Source organism: Mastigoproctus giganteus, chromosome 10 (genome assembly GCF_048544385.1).
Source record: "Mastigoproctus giganteus isolate SK-2022 chromosome 10, ASM4854438v1, whole genome shotgun sequence".
Lineage (NCBI taxonomy): Eukaryota > Metazoa > Arthropoda > Arachnida > Uropygi > Thelyphonidae > Mastigoproctus > Mastigoproctus giganteus.
In genome coordinates this window covers 134,537,739-134,555,203 of record NC_143584.1, presented here as the reverse complement: position 1 = coordinate 134,555,203, position 17,465 = coordinate 134,537,739, and the positions used below count along the sequence as shown (strand labels likewise).

Genomic DNA, 17,465 nt, shown 5'->3' with positions numbered 1-17,465 from the left:
AGGTCTCAATGTATCATTTGTTTGAATTCTGGAAAAGTGTTTGGCAAACTCTTGAGCAATACTGAATTCGTCAGATAAGAGAATTCCATCTGCGTTACGGAGTTGTAACTTTCTACTGGTTATGTTCTTATGCTTCATGAAATTCCAGAATGGTTTGATGTGAGTAAGAATGGTCTGTGAGTAAGCAGACTATCCTGAACTGACTCTGTATACATGTTGTAGGAGTTTAATATGAGAGTTTTCACTTCTTTGCGGAGTTGGCTGAATATTTCATAGTATTGACTGTCACCTGTTTGCTTATACTTGTTTCTGTAGAATTCTTTGGATTTGATTTTACGTATTAGTTCACTGTTATACCAGTGCGGGTAGGTAGAGCGTGCGGTAAGATGGGATTGAGGAACAATGTCAGATATAACTGAATGGACACAGTTAATCAGGTTGTTGGTGAGCACATCGATGTCATCCATAGCGTCAGCGAGCTGCTTGTCTACATTTCTTAGAGCTAGGTTGAGCAGAGGCCAGTCAGCCTTTCTGAAATTGAATCGAGGAGTACGGGGGCTGCATTTGAAGTTATGAGAAGTCACTGTGATATCAAAAGTAATTGGTGAATGATCCGAGTGAAATATGGGGTTGTCGGTGTGAACATCTATATGAGTAGAGGAAAATATTAGGTCGAGGTAGGCATTTTCTCTGGTTGGAAAATTGCAAAGATTGCAAAGATTGCAATTGAAAATTGCAAATATATATATATATATATATACACACACACACACACACACGCGCGCTATTTGACTGAATTAACAGAATAGGTAGAAAATGTGTTGTTAACTCTTGCAATGAATCGGGACAAAATTTCTCGTTGTCGCCTCATGTCATTGTTATTTTATGGAATAACGATCACATGAGGAGACAGCGAGAAATTTCGACAGGTATAAGGAGCATTTATTATAGTTATTATTATTATTAGCTATAATGTGCAAGGAAGCCTCAGGCTTTTGCTGCACCAGCCAAAAAAAAAAAAAAAAATTCCTGAGAAAGAAGAATGATGATATCCAGCTCAGGACCCTGGATGTGCCAAGTCCATCCTCAGCTGTGAGCTCTGGGGATAGGGGTTGTATAAGAATTATATAAAGGTTACATTACAGAAGTCAACATAAGATGCTAGAAAATACAGTCACCTGGCATTGATACGACGCATGATCCTTCAAACGGCTAAACAGGGTTGACAGCGGTGAACCATGCTCGATATAAGGATGTCTATAAGATTTTGCAGCAACAAATTCAGAGGCAGACTAGCCATAAGACTTACCGGGGAAACCCCGGTGGGCCGGAGGTCGGTGTGATTTTTATTGTTACACTCCGATACATTTTATTTATTGACTATTATCTATTTATATGAAAACTAAATATAAAAAAATCATAATTTCATTATCATAATCTAAGAAAGTAGATTATTAAAAAAATCATAATAAGAGTAGATAATTACTCTAGTTATTTGTAATCGCTCTCACTTCCTCACAATATGGCCAAAAACACTAGTATGGGGCCGCTACAAGTTTTCCTCGGTAAGAATTTGCGACTCAGTCCGCCTCTGAACAAATCTCATCCCATTCTTCCATCAACGCAGCTCTCAACACATCTTAGCTCATCAAGTGACCGAGGAGCTGGCTGTCGACGTGCAATGAGACGCCCAAGGGCGTCCCACACTTGCTTGTTCGATCGGATTTAAGTCTGCTGATCGTGCTGGCCACAGCAGTCGTTGGATATCTTCAGTTTCAGCATATTCTCCACCCCCTTGAGCTGTGTGTGTAGTGACGTCATTGTGCATGAAGAGAAAATCTGGGCCAACCGCACTCCTAAAACGTTTCACATAAGGTTGGAGGATCTTTTCTCGGTACCTCTGCGCAGTTATGGTACCCCTATCAAAAACATGAAGTGGGGTGCTGCCGTTGATCATTATTCCGTCCCATACGAGAACACCGCCTCCAATGTAAGTGTTCCTTTCGCTGATGTTGGAGGATTTCTACCGCATTCCTTGTTGTCTCCAGATGAAATAACGTCCAGATTCTAAACGACGATGACTTGCCACCCTGAGTACTGGAGATGTGGCTATCCAACTGAGCAAACAAAAAATGAGGGCGAATGAAGTGATGTTGTCTAAACCCATGTTTAATTTGCATAATGTACGGTCTTAAAGTTGTAGATCTATTTCTATTGGATACTCGGAATTTGCATGCCAGGATGCCTATTATATCAAATTTTCCAAATTTTGTTTCATTGTAGTTTTATCCCACTTGATGCAAAACAGAAAATAATGGCATCAGATCATCACAAGAAAAGGTTTATTATCTGTAAACTCTAAAGAATTTTTTTCTATAACGCCCTTAGAACAAAAAAAAAATCAACTGATTACCAGTGCCAGTCAACTGATTACAAATCTGTGGCAAAACTATAAATTCTAGTTTCATCCATCCAACTGCTGAACGTACCCCATGTGATATTCAATAACCACACCAAATTAGTCGTTGTCCTTCCCTCTCTCCCACCCGAATTCTCGGACCCTCTCGCAGTAGTGGACCTGGCTATACAGTAGTTTAGTAGTTCCATCACAGTTAAAAATGCAATTCATTCGGTATGAAAAAAAGGCGCCCTTTTGAAATTCTGTTCAAGGACATTATGATTTAAGATTTTATGAATTTTCAAATTGTAAACTTAAAAACAAATTTTTGCTAACATTCGAATTCAAAAGCTAACTGAAACTGTCGTCAATTATTGAAAACAAGAAATTACGTTCAACAAAAACAACCAGTCATGAAGATGAAGAAAATAATATGATGGAATTCTTGTAATTTAATCTTCACGTGTATTGCCCTCTTGGGTAGCGCAGTTGTCATAATCACCGTCATTCCCACACCGGATAAAAAAGACCCAAGTTCGAATCCCGTCTATGAGGCGGGAATTTTTATGGGCCATTTTTCGCAACGTGCTCGATTAGTCGGTCTAAGGCCGAGGACAGCAGCATGTTTTTTTTTTTTTTTTTTATGCAGGAAACCAGGATTTTTCGTCCTGCAAACTGACCACAAAACACCCACAGTTTACAGACATTATATACTGCACAGTATGAGCTAAGTTACTGATGCGCCTAAGGGCGCTTACACGTTGAACACTGCCGCTTACCGGAAACCAGCAGCGACATAAAGCCGATGCTTCTCACTGGCTGTGAACACATAGAAAGCAGTTGACGAGTGCAACTTCTACGTGTAAGCACCCTTAGGGTGCTTACACGTAGAACGCAGGTAACCTTACCTGAAACCAGCAATGACATGCAGGTGAAGCTTCTCACTGGCTATGAACACAATAGAAAGCAGTTGACCAGTACAAAACTTTACCCCATCGCATACCGAGAAGTTGCACTGGTCAACTGCTTCCTGTGTGTTCATAGCCAGTGAGAAGCTTCCACTTTATGTCGTTCGGTTTCCGGTAAGAGGCTACCAACGTTTTACGTGTAAGCACCCTAAGACACCCTACAACAACCAACCATCTTCATATGTGCAACATCAACTGAAGAAGCAGATGACGAGGAACCTTTAGACTTACATGAAGAACACTAGGTTAAAAGTTATCAAACAGTATTCAGTTATATTATTTTTTCTTTTACATTTTATTCAAAATTATTTTTCACTATAAAGTTTCTTTATTTTATAATTTGTTTGTTTATATTCTTATTTCAAGTGAAAATTAAGGTAAAAGTGTTATATTTACTTCATTTTTCATTAACCTCAAATATAATAGTGGAGTAAGTCAAATGTTCCATTTAGAAAACAGATTTTAAAAATTTTTAATTTTAGTAATCTTCTATGATATTTCAAATCTTTTACTATAATAATGACGGTTTCTAAGAGATTTCACCATATGAAAGGGGGAAACGGGAGACGTCATTGGTTAGCCGTTAACTATGATTTAAATGACATTAAACATTTAAACTCTATCAAGTGGTTATATGCACCATATGCTGAAATCATAGATTTCAGCATGTTTCTTAATTTTTTTTTGGGATGTGGTCAGAGCCATGCAAAGCCATCTGGTGACCCAGGACAAAACTCCATTCGGGTTCCCCCTTCCAATATTTTTAATAGTAACCCCCAAAAATCCCCTATTTTTAAATTTTATGTACAGAGTCTGACGAGGACACCTTTACTTTGGAAACTTCTCAGTGCATCCCTTTTGCACGGCCCTGGATGAGGTACTAAAAATATTCAAATACTCGAAAGAGTATACATTTTATTTATACCACTCTGATTCTCATGGACTGCATCAATAATTTAAAATAAAACTTCTTGTTGTGACCAACTAAACAACAGATAAAATTTTAATAAACAAACTAAATAAAATTTTTATAAAAATCAGAGTAGAAATCAACATACATAAAATTAAAATAAATATATTGATAAAACAAACAAATAATAGATAAAGCTAAAAAAAAAGAAGACTGTATTGAAATCCCCATAGAAGCTTCCGGAGCGAAGATTTTTATCAACTTAAAAGAATGGTATGACAAACAAAAACTTCAATAGAAGTGTCGACACATGTGCATCTAACACCTGCCAGACACAAACCGGCATGGATCATGCACGCTTTATGGAGGTATGTGTGTTTGGGGGAGGGGGGGTGAGATAAAGGAAACGCCATTAGAAGATTCAGGGAAGGAAAGAAGGGGTATTGGAGAAAGGTGGAAAAAAAAAGGAATAACAGGGTGAAATGGAAAGGAAAAGAAAAGCCAGAAGGAGAAAGAAACAATGAAGGAAAAAACAAACGGGGAGGACGGGAGACGGGGAAGAGGAGAGAGTAAAAACAGAAAAAAAAAAAAAACCTCATTAGATTTCATGGGAATTCAATATCGTTCATTGGCTAAATTATGCGCTTTTTATTTGGCTGAAAATTGTAGGAGTGAGCAGCAAGTCAGTCTCTCTTTTCCCCCGTTTCACTTTCTTTCCTTCGCCCTATTTACCCCGCCACCTTATTAAACTAAAAAAAAAATATATTATGTTTATACTTCACCACGATTACATAAGTCAGAGGAGTTTACAATTAATCATTCAGGCAAGAATACAATCATCAATCGTATTTAGCAATCGTGTGAGCTCGAATCATGGTCAATCCAAACACGCTTGCTATTGCACTCGCATGCTGATCGCACGGCTACATAATAATCTTTATTGAATGTACCATAGCCTGGAAGTAACAAATGAAAGGTATATTATGTCAGTCATGAGAGGAAGCCAGAAAACATAGCATGACAGGAATATACTAAGTATCTGTTTTATTAAGTACATGAATCCTTTTCATGAAATGTAGCGCCTCTTCAAACAACATCATGTGTTCGTACCATGCAATAAAAAACAGGTGGACAGATATGTAGGGATGCTGTACGTGTGCAGTTCAGTGCGAGAATGGATAAGACGAAATATTTATGTAATTTTGAACATGGCATGGTACTCGGCACCAAAAGCGCCGGTATGAGTACCTTTGATACAGCACGCCTGCTGGGGATTTTTACATACGAAAGCCCGAGTACATTCTTTATTCCTGCCAGGTGTCAGCAATGCAGGCCTGTGGTGGCGGTGTAATGGTGTGTGGAGTGTTTTAATAGCATATTGGGCCCCTTGATACCAGTGGAGAAAGATTTGGATGCTACAGGTTATCTGGAAATTGTTCCTGACAAGGTACATCTCTTCATAGCTGCATTCATCTGAAAATGGGTTCTTCCACCAAGATAATGCGCATCTCATAAGAACGGAAATACACAGAATGCTTCCAGGAACATGCGTGTGAATTCAGCCTACTGCAGTGGCCTCCCGAGTCACCAGATCCAAATACAATTAAGCGCCTGTGAGATGAGATAAAATGAGCTCTTCGGAGTAGAGATCTACAGCCATCCAATTTGCAACAGCTGTGGGAAACAATTGAGTCAACGTGGGGCAGCATTCCTGCAGCAACATTCGTCGAGTCCATGCTACTTCGGACCCAGGCTGTGCTGAGTACTTAAGGGAGAATCCACTTGCTATTAGGTAGGTGTAATTAATATATACAATAAAATAATTTTGTTATTATAACAACGTTGTTATAACATTTTGTTATAGCAACGCAGATGCTCAATGGACCAAGTTTTAAAAATTTATAACACGAGTGCTTGTTATTATGTGGTATCGTCTATGCTTGCTGTTAAGTTTAACCGAAGTTCTTTGTTTTAACAACTATAGTGCGAACATTTTTGCCAAATTTTTATATTCAACAACAAACACGTGTTGAATACGTGGTAAGTCTACACGTAACGTCTTTTTGAAATGGCGCTGTAAACATTTCTCGCAGTTTCGTAACAGATGCAATTTATATTTTTGTGCTAGCTTTCTATTCGGAAACATTTCATTTTCATCCTTTTGAAATTGTATTTCCCTCATTATCAAAACGGGAAAGAGACAGCAGTTTACACTTCTGGGAAAGGTTGCTGCGCCAAATTTCATAAAATCTGGAGTAAGCCAAACACAAATGGATAAGAATCTTGACATAATGAATCTGCAGTCAGAGGGTGGAAAGTAAAGTAAAGAAGAACTGAGAAATTCTGTTGTTGACTTGTTTACTCTTATCTCTTAAATCAAAGTGGCAAACAGTAATATGATCTTATTACTGACCCCCTCCCCCGCTCAGCTCTAATGACAGAATTCGGAAACTATTCTGAAATTATAATCCGGGAATATCATCTAGGGCCAAAGAGATTTAAAAGATAGATATAATACAAGACCAGCACCGTATTCATCAATCACTTGAGCTTGAACAACGGTCAATATGGCGATCAGTGTGAAGATAATCGAACACAGAAGGTTTTGTAGGACAGTTTTCCAGGCATCATGGCTTTCATAAAAATTAAACATTATCAGCAGAAGATGTATAATAAGCAATGTTTGAATATTTAATTTAGAAAATCAACGCTTTTTTATTAGTTATAATTTTGATAGTTAATAATTTTTTTTATTTATTTTGATATTCAAAATACATTAATACTTACCGACATTTCGATGGGTTGCAAATGCCAGATAAATAAACACGACACATAAAATGAGCAGAAGGGTTACTGCCAGCATTAGATATCGTTCCAATTGCGTACGTTGCCTCAGCAACGTTGGATCTTTAATTTGGACTTGAAGCGAACCCATGTCCACTCTTATTCCCTTTTCTGAATCGATTAAACCAAGAGGATTTTCTCGAATGGCGATTTTCGTAGCTTTCTCGGTTTTAGGAAGAACTGGTTTATCTGGCCGCTGAGGACTGTGCGGCTGATCTGTCTTAATCTGAGGATGGGTCTGACCCAGGCTTCCGTTAGCCATCAGTTCATACTCAGCTAGATAATTTGTAAGGGTATCTTTAGTTTCTCCTGGCAGAGCCATCCCTTCGGACAGTCTATTGTCACGTGACCCCCAGTGTCACCTTAAGTTGGTAAAAGAAGCAGATAGCGCTGCGCTAGAGAGAGCCACACTGAAAGAATGTCACTAGGAAATAGAGTATAAAGATAACTGCTTCTTTCATCAGTTTTTCATTTCCTGCAATAGGAAAAAATATATTATACATTAAACTAGACTGAATGCCTAAATAAACATGTGCAACAACAAAAAACTATGTAATAGCAATGAAGTAATATGGCAGGGCATTTTTTTTTTAATGATCTTTTAGATCTCGTAAATAATCCCAAAAATATACACTGTATGTGCGGATTTGTAGGGACCTACACTCAGACCATTGTACAACTCCCGAAAGTATACTTGTTTGTACACTATATATATTCTGTGGTTGGAATGTCTGTTTCTGTAAGAAAACTCCAAGATTCCGCTGGGAGGAAAGAACATGCCCATAGCAAATTAATCGGTTTTGACCAAGTCCGACAAAAAAAGTCATTTTAAAATAGCTCGTAAAGCTCTTTCTGTCTCCATGTATACTTATGCCCCAGATAGGCCATTTCCACTAGATGTCAAATTAATGCTTTACTAGCGGATTACCAATTACTGCACCCTCTATGAGTATATCGTTGAATGTTTTACTAGATTTTGTAAATACGCCATTAAGTTCGATTATCTCTCTGCGACACAATATACTTGTAACACTACTCAACCTGTTGAAATTCTCGGCCAACTGTTTTCCGCCACACATCCTAGCTGTAGAACTGTAGAAGGGACATCCCATAGTCCATCCTTAATCTGCTCTATTAGGAGGAAGTGAAATACGCTGCATTGCCAAAAGCAACCGCATTCACGCTACGAGTAAGAACGAGGTGGGTATCAAAAAGTTCGTAGCCTTACCTAGAAATAATAGCCCTAGAGAGGTGAAACTTCACAGGAACTTTAATCCTTTTCTATGTACTCTCCATGTATAGTATTCTCCCATTTATGGATCGGTTGTTTACTGCCTTGATCATAGAAGTCTGTACTTTTTTCCTGAAACCACGAATCCATTTCATTGATGACTTCCTGAGACGAATCAAAGCGGCGTCCACGCAATGGTTTCTTCATTTTTATTATTATTATTATTATTATTAGCAGCTATATGGTGCAAGGAAGCCTGAGGCTTATGCTGCACCAGCCAAAAAAAAATTCTCGAGTTACCCTAAGAGCGAGAGAGAGAGAAGTAGAAGGGAATCACCAAGAAAGAGAAAAATGAGGATATCCAGCTCAGGACCCTGGGTGAGCCAAACCCATACTCACAAGATGTGAGCCCCTGGGGATATTATCGAAAGAAGACGAAGTCTGACGGTGCTAGGGAACCCATCGTGCGGAGACCTTGGACATGTGCAGGTGGTCATGTAAAATGCAGTGAGCAGACGCATAACTAATTCCCACTGCATTTGCGATGAAATGAATTGCCACACGTCTGTCACTCAGCACCAGCTGCTCAACCCTTGCAACCGTCTCACTGTCTGTGGATGTTGATGGTCTTCCTTCTCTTGGCTAGTCAAAGACACTTGTACGACCACACTGGAACTCCCGTTTCCACTTTTTTAGTGTCATAGGATGGACAATTCTGCCCATATACAGCTTTAATTTTTAGTCAATTTCCTGGACTTTCTTGCCCTGCAAATACAGGAACTTGATCACTGCTCGATACCCCACTTTGTCAACCACAGCGTCCTTCCTCAGATCCCGGGCTCCACCTCTGGTATACGATCACATACGGGAATGAAATTTTACATGTTAGTTATTGAATATGTAGACAACTTATATTAAAAACGGCATCTTCCTACTGATGTTTTATCTAGGTCAGGGTACGAACTTTTTGATACCCCGTCGTAGGTCACCAAAATACAGTAAACGAGTCGAAACTTTTAGCTTAGCGACGTCCAATGGAGACCCGTCAAAGAATGCCACGTTAACATACTTTTAATACCTGTCAACGCTCCGGATTTGCAATGGAGAATCCGTCTCCTGACTTATTAGTTTGACCCCCTTCTCCATCTCACTGTCGTAACTTAGTCCCTCCTGCCACTTCCGTGTTTTTTTTTTCTTCGAAAAAAGAGAAGTAGTAAAACTACGGATTTTCCCTTAACTTCGGATTTTTTTTTTTTAAGCATTCTGAGAATTTCTGCTTAATTTCATTAAAAAATTAGCCCTCGGGTGAGCTAGACTACCTTGAATAAGTATGTGAAACAAGGTGTGGATGACCTCAACGTTCATGGTAGTATGAGTACGAAGCTAATTAATATTGTCCTTCAGTAAGATGCTAAAAAAATACGACGTAAAATTTCGGAAGATAAGCACGATTTTCCATGTAGATGTATTGTAAAATCTGGATAAAGTTTTTGTGTACTGCATGCAGATGTGATCTTTCAATTTCGAGTTTCGGGAAACGTGTACACTCACACACAAACAAATAAGCATAAGGACAACGTGAACTGCTTAGAAAGAATCGCAAAGATAGATATGTCTGAATATTTATACAGACATATAAGAACGTAACCTTCTTCTGAGATGTGTTAATTATTTAGGCGCATTTGTTCAGAAATATTTTCCGACAGATAAAGGTAAAAAAATACTGTAGGGAAAGAAGAAAGCAGCACAATTTTAGGGAAATTATACAAGGGGCAAAGAAGAGGTAGTGGCGGTTCTGAAAAATGTGCCATTATAGTTTGCTATAGATGTCAGTAATCAAAGTGATTCCAAGTTATATTCCATTGTCGTGACCTTTCATATAAAATTAATGGGCAACTCGAAAGCGCTTTACTCTCACAGCTAGCATTAGAAGGTTATTATTCTACAAGGTTTAGCATCTTTAGCTGACAACCTGAAAGATTTAGCATCTTTAGCTGAACAACCTGACTTTTTGGAACTTAGTGTTGAAAAGTTCATGCCATGGTACATCTAAAAACTAGTGTAACAAGTGTATTAATAGAAGAGAGTGAGCACTTGAATGATAATAAGTTTTTCTCGTCATCTTATTAATTTTTGTGCTGAAAATGGAGATCTATACCTTCTTGTGAAACCAAATGAATATATGGTGAACGTTTACTACTACTACTACTAGTGTATCTAGAAGTGTTAAAAGGAAATTTTTATTTAAAAAGTTTCAATTAATGCGTGCCACTAAAGTAAAAAATATTTGAAAGAATATGTTTTCACTTTGTCTTTCTTTTGGTAAATGTTTCACAAGACTAGAAGAAGAGTGGCGACCTCTGCCAATTGATATTGACTGGAACTTGTGGGTTGATCACTCGCACACTAGCAATGCCTTTGCGGATTTATTGGATGATTGTTTTCTACAGCAGCATGTTTGAGAGGCAACCAGAGGGAGTATTATCTTGATCTGATTTTTAGCAGTGATTCTTCATACATTAAGAATCTGCAGATAAAGGAAACACTAGGTGGCAGTTATCACAGTGTGCTGTTGTGGGATTTACTCAAAGATGTAAGTACCATCAGGGACAAAGGGCTTTTGCTTTCGTAAAGATGACTACAGTGGTCTCAGGCAATTTTTAAATTCTATACAGTGGGACCAACGGTGAATTCTAAATGGGAAGCATTCAAGGAGGTAATCTTGGAAGCTACTGGGCTTTTTATTCCAGCTGAGAAATATTGTTCAAGGTTTAGGCCTAAATGGATGTCAGATGAAATAATGAGACGCGTGGCAGAGAAGAAAAAATGCATGGGATGCATATAAACTAATAAGTTTAGATCGGAATGAGCATGGAGGATGTGGGTTAATCTCAATTTTTTTCTCTGCTAAAACAGTTGCACCTCTGTAGAACGATCGGTTGGATACAAAGAAACAAACAAATTATTTTATTTCTTAAAGCTGGAGTCTTTTGGTTTTTTCCAATGATGAAGATTGCGTTTCTAGCCGAAACGCAGCTGCTTTGGCCACTCACTAGTGAACTAAACACACCTCCAAACAAACCTACCTTTACAGTTTAGAAGAAAAGATCCGAAAAATATGCGTTCCTCTTCTATGTTTAAAAATTATTTGTTTAATTTGTTATCTTTAAACACTTCATACTACCTTCGTGTTGCCCTCGTGGGTACCACCTATGGTACCCACGAGGGCAACGAAGGTAGTATGAAGTGTTCTCCCCTACACCGTGTGGAAAAGACCTGATTTCGAGTCCCGTCGATGATGTGAGGAATTTTATGGGGCTTTTTCACAACGTGGCTGAGTTAATCGGTCTCAGGCGAGGGCAGCATGGTTTTTCTCTCGAAAACTCAAGTTTTGTCCAGCAAACAGAAAATCAACCACAACATCCAATTTTTAAAGCCAGACAAAGCAATATCGCCTAGTTCGCTGATGCTCCTAAAACGCTACTAGTACAACAAAAACCTTTATGTTTACGACATTTCTTTGCACGCTAATAACATATGCATTGATATTCAACTGTATTAAAGATAAAAACAATAGGTGGCTCAAGATCATTCATTAAACTTATTCATTTCATGTGGATTGATTAACAAGAGAGAAGCTTAGTTGAGTGAACTTGAACTGTCTGTTTTTTTTTTTTTTTTCTCCGTACGATATTCTATCTTCTCTCTTACGAATGACTTTAGTTAGCATTAGTCTTCAGAATATTAGTAACCCATATATACTGTATAGTTTTGTGTACAGCATCGTAAATGGAACTTACCCAGTTATGCAGGATCTCAAATAAGTAGGCAAATACACTGTGCTGCCACTTAATTAGGTATACCCCTGCTGTACACAAAAATGGTTTGTCCCACAACGTTGCAAGTCACATGACCACAGTTGTGGATATAAATGCAGCAGAACAACCTTTCTAGTAAGCGCATAAATCGTAGCAAGAATGGGGAAATGGAGTGATCTAACGGACTTCGAACGTGGCATGGTAGTAGGTGCAAGACGTGCTGGACAAAGCATCTCTGTAACGGCAGTTCTCCTGAACTTTTCAGGCGCCATAGTTTCAAGGGTGTATCGAGAATGGTGCAACGAACAGAAAACATCCTCTCAACGGCACTCCTATCGAAGAAAATCGCTTGTTGACGAGAAAGGTCAGAAGAGGATGGCTAGAATTGTGCAAGCAAACAGACGGGCCACAATGCCGCACATCACGTCAGAATACAACCTTGGTGCGCAATGTCATACAACTGTTGTATACGAATGGTATACAACAGCAGACGGCCACATCGCGTACCTTTGTTATCAATGAAGAACAGGAGAGCACGCCTCCTGTGGGGACAGCAACACCAGCACTGGACTATCGAGGATTGGAAAAGAGTTGCTTGGTCTGACGAGTCGAAGTTCCTGGTTCATCATTTGGCGAAAACAACATGAATCCATGGAACCGTCACGTCTGACGACTACTGTGCAAGGTGGTGTGGGGAATGTTTTCTTGGTACACGTTGGGTCCATTGATACCCATAGATTCAAGTCTGAATCATTGCTGACCAAATGCATCCGTTCATGTTGACAGTTTATCCTCAGTCAGATGGTTACTTCCAGCAGGATAATGCGCCGGTGCACAAAGCCCGAATCACTATGGAATGGTTCCAGGAACACGACAATGACTTTTCTTTGCTGCAGTGGCTCAGTTCCCCGGATCTCAATCCTATTGAACATCTTTGGGATGAGCTGGAAAGGGATGTTCGTTGCAAACCTACACCTTTCGAATCTCAAGGAACTGCATGACACACTCATGTTTGTATGGTGCTCCATTCCTGCACAACGTTTTCAGAATCTTGTTCAATCCATGGCTAGACGAATTCAGGCTGTTTTGTAGGCTAAAGGAGGCTCAACATGCTACTAGGTAGGTGTACCTAATAAAGTGGCAGCACAGTGTACGTGCGAAATAGTCAGGCACAGAAAGTAATATGCCTAGTACAATAACATGTGCAAAAAGGAAACATGTAATAAATACGCATAAATAAACTAAATAGTGCAAGGCGTAATAAAAATAGATGCCAAATTTGAAGAAGCAAAGATGCGTATAGCAAATTCATGGTAACAGATATCCGAATTTAAGCTGCTGTTGGCATGGCATCTAAAGAACGGCCTTTTAGAAACCATATCAAGTGCTTAAATTCTCAGTTTCATTCTTTCAAAACAAAAAAAAAAAAAAAAAAAACCACCGTATTTTATTGTCTGAAAAGAATTTTCAAACTTTTGCTGTTTAGCGTTCGTAAAGTGGAGGCTTCTGTTTATAGGTTTCATGTTTTTTCATCTAGTTTTATATAAGTGGGAATTCTCTGCTGTTTCCATAGAGCATCGTGAAGTATTATTGTTGTTACAACAACACACGAACAATAGTATAGCATAAAACCTCAAGAGAAATTATTTCTCCCTAATTTCTTTTGAACGTACTTTCCTCTGTTATTTATCAGCTTATTTGGAAAACGTAAATAGGAAGTCCGAAGGGAAAACTTTGGCTCAGTATTTATTCTTTCTTTCGACTCCCTTTGATATCTTCGTTTTCCACACGGACCAATTATGTTTCAAACAGAAAATTATTTTTTAAGGCGATGAACAAAGCGAACTGCAACTTCCTTTTTTGTGTGTGTTGTTTTATCAAGTGAGATTTACGACCTTCTTTACTAGTAAATAAAGATCCAAGATGGTAAATAAAAAAATTCAAACCCTGCGTTTAAACAATCAACAGCAGCAAAGCTTAGCTTGCTGCTGCTGCTGCTGATGTTGTTGTTTGTTTAAATTTCATCACCAATTTATTAAACTAATCCAAAATTACCCCGTTCAGTGGTGCACAATACTCAAATACGTAATACTATAGTTATTTGAGTGTTAATTTTATTCCGATTCTAATTTGAGTAATAATTCCATAACTATTCTAATTATTGCTCTTGTGTATAAATTTCTATACCATGAGTTGTAGGAGTGGACAAAGATTAAGTACAGTCGAGGTGCACAGTAAACCGAACTGAAAATGGGAATAAAGAATTGATACAAATGAAAGCATTTGCAAAAATTTCTAATAAGCACATACAGTATACGTAGTTTTAACAGAGCGGCCTACCTGTAGAGAGTGGTAGGCAGAGAAGTCTATATGCTAGATGACCCAGTCCATTTTTTGTTGTGAGGGAATGAGTCATATATCCATTCAACTCGGAAGTATTTAACAAAGACGAAAACTATATATCTTTATTGCAGGCAGGCAATAATACCCATAACAGCGACAATGCCACCTTTTCTGATATTGAGATTGATTATTATGCTATCCGGATCTAGATCAAGTGATGCCTTTTGTGAGCAGAAGTTTCTCTTTCAACCAAATCAAGGTTAAATGATTCTCTTAACTTATGCTGTACTGGAAATGTGCCTCAGGTTCTTATGTTGCGTTATGTATTTAAAAAAATGCCATATTAGGGTCACCCGAGAACGAACTCATCTGCCCATGTGTAATATGGCCATAAATTGCATGTATCCTCTGATCGATTTTCCTGTTTTGCTGAACGAAAACCACTAGTTTCCCGGGAGGGAAACCTTGTTATCAACCTATGAGACTGACTAATTCAACCACATAGCGAAAAAACCCATAAGTTCATAGTGTCATTGACTAGAATCGAATGGACTAGTTTGTAGCGCTGGTGAAGGCTCAAAATCTGAAACAACTGATATAATGTTATAATTAGCATACGTGGTGATCAGTTTGAGTGTTGCGAGGAAGAATGAGTCGAGATATTTCCTGCTTTAAACGTGGAATAGGTGTTAGCATCTCGATAACAGCCAACATGGTTAATTGTTCCCATTCTTTGGTGTCATGAGCAAGTCTGCTATGACTAGCTCAACAACTATCGTTGAACAACCAGCCAAAAGTCGCACGTTGCACAGCAACGCGTGGTTGACGCCCGTGGTGAGCGTCGGGTGTTTCTTCTCCTAACACAGCAGGGACGCAGTCAGTCACCCGCTAACTGCCCAGTACAACATCCACATGGACTATGCGCTGGATATTAACTCATATAGGCTTATGGCAGTCGACAGCCGTCACGAGTACCCATGCTCATTGCGAGACACAGGAAACTGCGCCTCGCATGGACTTGTCAGCATTATCACTGGACCAGTCGACATGTAGAAATATCTCTCCTGGTCTGATGAATTGAGTTGTGCTATGGTTTGGGGACTATTTTCGTGGCATGCTCTGGGGACTATTTTCGTGGCATGCTCTGGGGACTTTGATCGTCGTAAATCAACGGTTCGATGGGAACCCCTACTTTTCTATCGTCGGTGACAAAGTGCACCCCTTTATGTGATAGCGTATCCAGACAACTCCACCATCTATCACCAAGACAGCGAGCCATGCCACAAGGTGCAGCAGGTTGCTAACTGGTTTCAGGAACGTGACAATGAATTCTCCGTATTCCTATGGCTACCAAATGAGCCGATCTCAACCTAACTGAACATGTTTGGGACCTTCTGGAAGAGGACATTTAATGCTGTGTCCATCCACTTGTCATTGCGCGGCTTCACTGGGAACATTGTGCAACGCGTGGTAACACTGCCACATGATACCCTCCAACACCTTGTGGAGACGTACCAAGGCGTGTAAAGACTGTATTACTGGGAATAGGTGGGCCACGAGGTATTAGGTAATGCTAATGCAACGCCAACTAGTAAAATGGGTGGGGTAAAAAAGAAACATTAACTTAGAGAATGTGAGTCGGAATATAAATGTTGGAATTTATGGGAGGTTAGCAGACATAACGCTTCATTTAAAGAGGTTATTCTTGTAAGCTTCATTTACAATAATCTTCTTATAAATATTGTAACTGAGTTTTTAGCGAATCAAAATTGGCTTAAATACATACTGTTAATTGTCTTTAAATCTTCGTCTAAGTCGTATCAAAAAGATTTTTCTCAGGCTTGACATCGGAAGTGTTAATGCATATTTTATTCTCATATTATAGTTTTATATAACTAAACATTAATACAAAGAAATAATTTTACAAGAAATCATCGGAAATAATTTTGAACGCTCTGATTAACTTAATAATCAGAGCTTTCAAAATTACTCAATTCAAAACGTTAGATACAATTGCGTGAAGGCAAAAATGTAGCATAATTATATCGTGAGATGTCAAGGATAACTATAACAGTGCAGACAATTACGATAATGAAGCTTTATAAGAGCACACCCTAAACAGATGTGCCAGTTATGTCTATGATCCTAATCTGAAAACCATCGGTATTTGATAGATAGCCCAAGCATAAAAGCTTTTAGCCTTAACATGGATAGCAAAGAGATTTAGAAAACACGGGTAACGGGTAGTGGTTAACCATTTCTTTTCTTACAAGGTAATTCCAACAGAGAAGAACCATGTTGTGTGACACTAAGAAAGAAAATCATGAATAATATTCAAAGTTAGTTGGAACGTTTTAGTTCTTTTATTTGAGACTCTTAACGCTTTTATTAATTAAATCAGGAGTAGGATGGACCTATCTGTGATGAGTTAACTGGAATGGTCTAGTTATTTTTTATGGGTACCTTCACTTTGATTTCCTCAGGGAACGACAGTAGATGACTCTAACATGTTCAACACCCACGAATTAAAAAAAAAAATAGTGAATTTTCCAAATTTAAGATTTTTTTTTATTGCATATAATTTTAAAAAAAGTTATCCACCCATGCGTATTATGTCCATAAATTGGTCTTCTCTGGTCAGTTTTTCAGTTTTGCCCTTGGGTAGCACAGTTGTTGTATGGTTTTAGGCACATCAACAAATTAAACCATACTGTGTCGTATATAATGCCTGCAAATTGCGTGTATTCTGTGGTCGATTTGCTGTTTGCTGGACGAAAAATCTGAGATTCCAGGACAAAAATAATGTCCTCACCTTAGATCGACGAATTCAGCCACGTTGTGCAAAGGACCCACAAAACGTCTTCGCGTCATTGACGGGATTCGAACTCTGATCTTTTCCACCCATTGTGGGGAGAACGGTGATTATATCACCTGTGATCAAGTAGCGCAGTTG

The 17,465-nt window shown here is 38.7% G+C and overlaps 1 protein-coding gene across 4 annotated transcripts in view; it reads right to left on the bottom strand.

Moving 5' to 3' along the window:
• LOC150079297 (neprilysin-1-like) overlaps positions 1-17,465 on the bottom strand; it is a 329,066-nt gene that overhangs the window by 271,472 nt on the left and 40,129 nt on the right. For all 4 annotated transcript variants that reach the window (XM_090384129.1, XM_090384131.1, XM_090384130.1 and 1 more), the window contains exon 2: positions 7,064-7,595. In XM_090384129.1, coding sequence (XP_090240255.1) covers positions 7,064-7,442 — 379 coding nt within the window. In that variant the 5' untranslated portion in view covers positions 7,443-7,595. The remainder of the gene's footprint in view (positions 1-7,063; positions 7,596-17,465) is intronic.